Source organism: Anastrepha ludens, chromosome X, assembly GCF_028408465.1.
Source record: "Anastrepha ludens isolate Willacy chromosome X, idAnaLude1.1, whole genome shotgun sequence".
Classification (NCBI taxonomy): Eukaryota; Metazoa; Arthropoda; class Insecta; order Diptera; family Tephritidae; genus Anastrepha; species Anastrepha ludens.
In genome coordinates this window covers 93,774,830-93,783,268 of record NC_071503.1, presented here as the reverse complement: position 1 = coordinate 93,783,268, position 8,439 = coordinate 93,774,830, and the positions used below count along the sequence as shown (strand labels likewise).

General features: G+C 42.3%; 1 protein-coding gene across 1 annotated transcript; it reads right to left on the bottom strand.

Moving 5' to 3' along the window:
• Positions 1-465: 465 nt before the first annotated feature.
• LOC128870369 (uncharacterized) lies at positions 466-5,461 on the bottom strand. The gene is made up of 3 exons (XM_054112984.1): positions 5,453-5,461; positions 4,623-5,408; positions 466-4,554 (listed from the first exon to the last, which is right to left on the bottom strand). The coding sequence occupies exons 1-3, from the start codon at positions 5,459-5,461 to the stop codon at positions 466-468; spliced, it is 4,884 nt and encodes a 1,627-aa protein (XP_053968959.1).
• Positions 5,462-8,439: the final 2,978 nt, after the last annotated feature.

The window sequence follows — 8,439 nt, the reverse complement described above, 5'->3', positions numbered from 1 at the left end:
GCAAGCAAATGACATCACCAAGTTGGACCTGAAAGGATTGTTGCGCGTATTTTTCAAGCGCGGCAGTCGTATTGTTTCAAATTCAAACACAAATTTCCAACAGCGTCCGTACGCTTTAAAACTTTTTGTATTTCTCTCTTATTTCTTACGACTACCCCGATTTACACCAAGTGACACATATTTATAGCTAGTCAGAGTGGCCTGATATTACAGTTAGATTTAGTAAATATGTAATAAATAGCAATAGAATGTATGTTACTGTAATTATGCTAACTGTATGTATAAATGCAAATAATGAGAGATGCTCATAACATAACAGAAATAAAGTGCAAGTGAGAAAGAATGCGAATATGAGAATAATGGCAACATACAAAAATAAGAGAATGATATTTACTGCTCGGCCGTACTTTTCGTCGGTAACACTCCCTTGCCCGTAAACAAGTCTGACAACACATGTTTCCTTTACTAGGTACCGACATCTAACACCGCTACTTTTGCAATCGGTCGATGAAGAATGCCTGATTTGGTTTCTACCCTAGCGCTCCGAACTTGGCCATCCTTCGCTTTTACCACATCTACAATTCTGCCTTTCGGCCAGCAGTTCCTCGGCAGGTCTTGGTCTGCAATTACCACGACATCGCCAATACGTACTGGGCGTTGTTTTGTGAACCACTTGGTACGTCTAGAGATGACCGGTATATATTCCTTCACCCATCGATGCCAAAAGCGGTCAGCGAATTGTTGGGTCAATTGCCAACGTTGACGCAGATCGACGGTGTCGCTACATATTGGCTTGTAGCCATCCGATGACCCAATCAGCAAGTGGTTGGGAGTAAGAGCCTCGTCGTCACCATTTTCCAAAGAAACAGATGTAAGCGGGCGGGCGTTCAGGATAAATTCTACTTCATTCAATGCACTTCGCAAGCTTTCATCGCTGAAACTTGTTGAAGGTAGTGTTTCATAAAGCACAGTCTTCACTGATCTCACAAGCCTTTCCCATGCACCACCCATATGGGGGGCGCTTGGTGGATTAAATCTCCATTTTACTCGGTCGAAAGATGAGGCGATACCATTCAAATCGATATTTTTCAGACTCTCGCTAATTATTTTTTCAGATGCCTTGAAATTGGAGCCGTTGTCCGAGAATATCTCCCTGGGATAGCCGCGTCGTGATATAAAGTTGCGTATCGCCATGATACAGGAACTGGTATTTAAGCTGTGGGCAACTTCGATGTGTATAGCGCGAAGCGTTAGACATGTAAATAGAACGCCCCATCTCTTTTCTCGCCTTCTTCCCACGATGACAAGCAATGGGCCAAAATAGTCGATACCTACATACGTGAAGGGCCTCTCGAAAGCGGCAATCCTTGCAGCCGGCAGCGCTGCCATTTGTGGCGGCTGAGGAATGGAGCTACGGTTTTTACATTTTTGACACTCTGCGCGCACTCTTTTATACAACACCCTCAGTCGATTTATAAAGTATGTACCACGAATTTGATTGATTACAGACTCATGCATCAGGTGATGGAAATTTTCGTGAGCCCAACGCACTATTAAAAAGGTGACATGATGAGAATTAGGCATCACTTTAATATCTTCATGGTTGTTTAAGTGTTCAACTCGACTTTTGCATCTTATTATGCCATCTGTGTCTAAGTAAACGTTTATAGTAAAGAGTTTGCTAGAGTTGTCAATATTCTTACCGCGTTTGAGGCACCTGATCTCTTCACAATATTCAATGGACTGAGCATACCTTATAAGAAGACATTGAGCTTTCTGAATCATGTCAAAGTCGATGGATGTTTTCCGTTGCCTTGCTAGCACAACTGAGCGTAATCGGTCGACGTAAAATAAAAATGTAGCCACAGCTCGATACAAACGTTTCCAGCTGGAAAAGTGCTCCACGTTCAGCATCAGGTTGTTCATGTGTTCCTTTTTCATATGTAGAACATAATGTTTAATTTCCGAATCGTCGCACTCCTCTAAGCTTAACTCTTCCCACTGCGGCCAAACTTCTGCGCTCGACTTTAAAAAATTTGGGCCGGTAAACCACAATTGGTAGCACTGACGTGTAGTTGTTTTTGTAGCTAAATCAGCGGGATTATTTCTCGAGGGAACCCACCGCCACTGGCTTACGTTTGATGCCTCTAGAATTTCGCCTATTCTATGCATCACGAATTGGTGGAAGTTTTTAGGGTCCATTCGCATCCATCTTAGCACCGTCTTTGAGTCTGTCCACCAATATTTCGACATTATGTTAATACGTTGCGTATTGCTTACCATGTTCGCCAGCCTCACACCAATTACCGCCGCCTGCAACTCTAGTCTGGGTATCGATAATGGCTTTAGCGGTGCGACTTTGGATTTGCCAGCCACTAAACTAACCGTGACGTCGTTTCCCTTTGATACACGCAAGTAGCAAACGGCTGCATACGCGCTTTCCCCGGCATCAACAAAGGTGTGAAGTTGAACATCTTCAGCATCTTTCAGCAATAGTGAATAACATCGAGGTATTTCGGCAGCTGTTATTAATGGCATAGTGGACTTCCACTGGTTCCATTTGTCGAAAAGATTGTCTTGGAGCGGGTCGTCCCAGGCGAGACCAGATCGCCATACATCTTGCAGCAAGATCTTTAACCCTACGGTGTAGCAGCAAACAAATCCAAGAGGGTCGAAGATCGACATTAAAACTTGGAGTGCTTCTCTTTTCGTTGGTATGATCGATTCGTTAATAACATCGCGACGAAGTCTCGCAAATCTACAAATATATTTAAAATTATCGCTTAAAGGGTCCCAAAACATACCGAGGACTTTCGTGGTTGAACCCCATTCTTTGACGGATTGAACTGACATAGGATCTTCTTCGAGCTGCTCCACGACAAATTTGGAATTTGAAGACCAGCCACGTATATTGAAGCCAGCGGCGCCATGAATTTTTTTTACTTGTTGAGCCAATTCTAACGCAGATTGTTCATCATCTCCACAGTCAATAAAGTCATCCACGTAATGGTTCTTCTTTACAGCTTCTACGGCTCGAGGAAGTTCATTTTCAAAATGGTCAGCATTTTTGTCACGTATGTAGTGGGCAATAAACGGAGCGCAATTCAATTCGAAGGTCAACGCTCGCATGACATAAATACTTGGTTGCTGAGGATCATCACCGTCATCGCACCACAAAAATCGCTGAGCATGCATGTCGCTGTCCCGTATATTGATACGGTGAAACATCTCCGCTATATCACCGCATATAGCCACTCTGCCTACTCTAAAAGCTAATAAAATACTAACGAGTGGGTTAAGCAAGTCTGGGCCACTCAGTAGGAAGTTGTTGAGTGACACCCCGTTCACCTTTGCAGCAGCATCCCACACCATCCGAAGCTTTCCAGGCTTATTTGGATTGCTTACAATGAAAATAGGCAAATACCATGTTTTACCGTTAGAAATAGCAGCCTCAATCGGGGAGAGTTTTTTCGCGTACCCCTTGGAAAGTAGATTATTGATTTGAATTTGAATATTAGATTTTAGTATAGGATCCTTAACAAACTTCCTCTGCAAACACATCAGCCGTTGTAAACCATATACATAGTTATTGGGTAGCAATACACTTGAGGTACGCCACGGTAGCCCAATTTCGTAAAAGTTATCGCCCTTTTTACAAGTGTTATTCGCAATACTCACAGCTTTGGCATCTTCTTCCGACAGTAGCTGAGTAGGTTTGGATGACTCTAACGTGAAGAATTCTTTTACAGTCTCGTGCAGCTCATCGTATCTTTTTTGACAATCGCATGTATGTATATTTAGTCGATATTCGGCAGTCTGTCTTGAATTGCACCCCTGCAACGCCCATCCTAAACGGGTTTTTGACGCTATGGGCTGGAACCAGGTTCCCTCTCTAATTTTGAGTGGAATTGCCAACCTCCAGTTGTCCGCACCGATAAGCAATGATGGTTTTACGTTGTTATATGATGCAATTGGCAGTCCCGCTAGATATGGATATAGCCGCTCCATCGCAGATGCATTGATTGACTGTGCCGGAAGATTGAGATCGTCAACAGTATGAATATTCTTGAGAGTATATTTCTGCCAATTTGTCACACTCGAAATTTCGATGGCCGCCCGCACAGAATTTTCTTCAACACGCGTCGGGTTACCTGTCCACCGCAAACACAGAGGGTCTTGTTCACCTTTCAAGCCTAATTCATCAAATATTCTTTTTTCCATTAGCGTCACAGAAGAGCCTTCATCTAAAAATGCAAATATATTCAGTACTTTATTTTTAGAATAAATGCGAATCGGAACGATTCTGAAGAGTGGCTGCATTTCTTCGTGGCTGCTACTGTGCGTATTTATCTGCGCATCTAAAAATTCGTTTGTATTTGTACTTACGGCGATGGGTTTTTGTTGGCTCATTACCGTGATTGTTTTATGTAGTAACGGATTATGTTTTATAGTGCAACCATCTACACCACATACTTTATTCATAAAACATTTCCGTCTATGCGGATTCAAACATTGGCGACAGAGGTTGTTCGCCTTAACTTCCTCCCATTTTCGCTGAAGTGTAAATTTTTTAAAAGTGTCGCATTGCATTACCTTATGATCGTTGCTCTTGCAAATTATACACTGCTTGCTCCTTGGTATATTATGTTGCGAGCTGGTGATGGATGCTGAGTGTTCACGTCGATAGTATGCGTGTTAACCGTAGCACTACTTTTAGCAGGTGCTAAAGAGACGACAGTACTGGCTGCTTCGGCTAGATTGTACAACCAGTCGCTGAATTGTTTCACCACCGGAGTCTTTTCATCTTTCGGGTGAACCGCCCACTTCAGCTTTTGGTTGTTGGGGAGCTTGTCAACCAACTCCTTGACGAGCAGTGGGTTATGCAGGTGCATGTACATTTGGCATCCCTCCATCGTGGCACAAATATTCCTGACGCAGAGTGCAAATTCAATAAGGCCCTCCAATTTATCCTTCAGTGCAGGCATAGCACGAGCTTTATTCATTGCGCGCTCAAGGATGTGTTCAGGTCTGCCAAAGCACATTCTAAGAGTTTTTATGATCTCAGGGACCATGGACGGCAAAAACAATTTACATTTTACCATCTCCCGTGCTTTGCCTTTAAGGCTCGCTTGTAATCTAATAAAATTCTCCGCATCGGTGTACCCCGCGACCGTAGTGCTGTTATCGAAACTGCTAATAAACAGCGGCCATTCTTCAGGGTCGCCATTAAAGGTTGGGAGCTGCTTAGGTATGGCCTGCCTTGCTGCTAATTGCCCAGGTGTAGGCCCATTGCTAAAAGAGGCCATCGAAGTGCTGGATGAGGGCAGGTCGTTATACTGCGAAAGAATCTTATATTTGTTGTCTAAATATTGTTGTTGCAATTTCATCTGCTCTTCCAACTTTTCAAGCTGAAGGTTTCGATATATTTCGGAGTTGAATGGCATCTGCATACCTTGGTCATTTCGTATACCTACTTGCTGCACCGACGAGAATACTTTTGGTTGACTGTACGAGATCTCATTTGCAGAGGTGGCGATGCTGCCCGTTGTGAATTGTTGTAGCCCTGGGTTATACTCACTTGATTTATTTGGCAGTTGCGATCCCTGAACTGATGTACTGGGTTCGAAATTCCAGTTCGAAGAAGCCCAGGTCGAAAAGTTCGTGGATACTGGAGTAGCGGTAGTAACTGTAGAATTTGCTATATTAGTCGCAGGTTTTAGAAGCGGATTGACTGTTGAGTTAGATATCTTCGCAATTGTCCATATTGACCATTTAGCAAATATTAAAATTAGTTAAATCAAATTTAATTTTACGGCAAAAGAATTTTAAAGAATTACGGCAAAAAAGTTTTAAAGAATCACCAAAAAAAGTTTTAAAGAATTGTTGCGCGTATTTTTCAAGCGCGGCAGTCGTATTGTTTCAAATTCAAACACAAATTTCCAACAGCGTCCGTACGCTTTAAAACTTTTTGTATTTCTCTCTTATTTCTTACGACTACCCCGATTTACACCAAGTGACACATATTTATAGCTAGTCAGAGTGGCCTGATATTACAGTTAGATTTAGTAAATATGTAATAAATAGCAATAGAATGTATGTTACTGTAATTATGCTTACTGTATGTATAAATGCAAATAATGAGAGATGCTCATAACATAACAGAAATAAAGTGCAAGTGAGAAAGAATGCGAATATGAGAATAATGGCAACATACAAAAATAAGAGAATGATATTTACTGCTCGGCCGTACTTTTCGTCGGTCACATCTTCCAATAATGAGTAAGAAATTAAATAATTTTTAAGAATTAAAAGTTGTAAAGTATTATTGGGAGGTTGAATTAGTTTTAAAGGTGACACACAGATGGCGCTATTTATCACTTTATCGCGTTGGCAATACTGAATATATATTCATGACAAAGCCTCATCCCTAGGCTTTGTTTATCAGTATCTGTCATTTCGCTGAAGTATAAACAACGCAGTGTTTTCGTGCTCCGAGTATGTCAACTTTCGTGCCGTCGAAACGCAATTTGCGGGAAGCTTTGCTTTTCTGCTTCAATTTGAAAAAAAATACAGCCCAAGCCCGTGAATTGCTGCAGGAGGCCTACCCAGACCATACTCCGTCGATTTCAACATGTGAGTACTGGTTTCGACGATTCAAAAGTGGTGATTTTCACACCGAAGACAAGGAGCGTCTTGGCCAGCCCAAAAAGTTCGAGGACGCGGAATTGGGGGAATTGGTAAACGAGGACTCGTGCCAAGCCCAAGAAGAGCTTGCTGAATCATTGGGCGTTGATAAATCAACCGTTTGCAAGCGTCTAAAAGCGATGGGAATGATCCAAAAGCAAGGACATTGGGTCCCGTACGAGTTGAAGCTGCGCGACGTCGAACGGCGACTTTTTACGTGCGAATTGCTGATCGAGCGACAAAATCGGAAGGGTTTTTTGCATCGGGTGGTGACTGGCGACGTAAAATGGATCCACTACGATAACCCAAAACGCAAAAAATCATGGGGTTTGCCCGGCCACGCATCAACGTCGACGGCCAAGCAGAATATTCACGGCAAGAAAATCATGCTCTGCATTTGGTGGGATCAGGTCGGCGTCGTATATTTTGAGCTGCTCCAACCGGGCGAAACAATCACGGGGGATCGTTATCGACTGCAATTGATGCGTTTAAGCAGGGCATTGAAAGAAAAACGGCCGGAAACGGTAAAAAGGCACGACAAGGTTATTTTGCAACATGACAACGCTCGGCCGCATGTTGCTCAACCTGTCAAAAAATACCTTGGAACGCTTGGCTGGGAAGTGTTACCCCACCCGCCGTATAGTCCAGACATAGCTCCCTCCGATTATCATTTGTTCCGGCATATAAGTCTCGATTTGGCGGACCAGCGGTTCTCCTCGTACGAGGCTACCAAAATATGGGTTGAGTCATGGATAGCCAAGCAGCGGCCAGAATTTTGGAGAAACGGCATCCGGAAATTGCCCGAAAGATGGGCGAAAGTTGTAGCTAGCGATGGCCAATACTTCGAATAAAATATTTTGTACCGTTTTTTCACAATAAAGCCCCAAATCTTCGAAAAAAACCTTTAAAACTAATTCAACCTCCCAATAATTAATTAAGAATAAGTATAGCATATGGGCAATAGACCTAGTAGCTTAGGTTACGAGAGATAACACTATTGTGAAAAGTGTAAAGAAAACCACAAAAATTGTGTAAAAAATAAAGAAGTGATTAAAAATTTTTCAAATTTTACCAAAAATAAAGCTGGAAGAGTTGAGAAGTAGATTTGCAGATATGTCTATAGTGAATAATAATAACAGCACGTCCAATATGGATGTTGTGTCGCGACTTATAGCTGCTAGCACCGCCTCGCTGCGTAGCGAGGTAGAACAAGTTAGACGTCAGTTGCAGGCTTTAAGTAATTCCGATAATGTTGCTGAATATGCAACAGAATCAATAGATTCAACGATCAATTGTGAGGAAAGTTTAGATGTCATAAAATCTCTTAATGAATTTCGAGGAAAAATCAACAATTATGTTAGCTGGCGCGAGGCTGCTAACAATTCAATGTCATTGTATACTAGGGGAAGCAAAAAATATTTTGCTGCCTTGACTATCTTGCGTAACAAAATTACGCAGGACGCTAACGATATTTTAACGAACCACGGTACGGTTCTTAATTTCGATGCAATTCTGAGTAGGCTAGATTTTGCCTTCGCTGATAAGAGGCCGTGTCACATAATAGAACAGGAAATGAGTGTGCTTAGGCAAGGACCTGGTACCCTAATAGAGTTCTACAACTAGGTCAATAAAAAACTGACGTTATTAATTAACAAAACGATAATGACGCACGGAACGAATTCCGCAATTACAAAGGAGCTTAATACCAAAAACAGGGAAACAGCTCTTCGAACTTTCATTACAGGTCTTAACCCT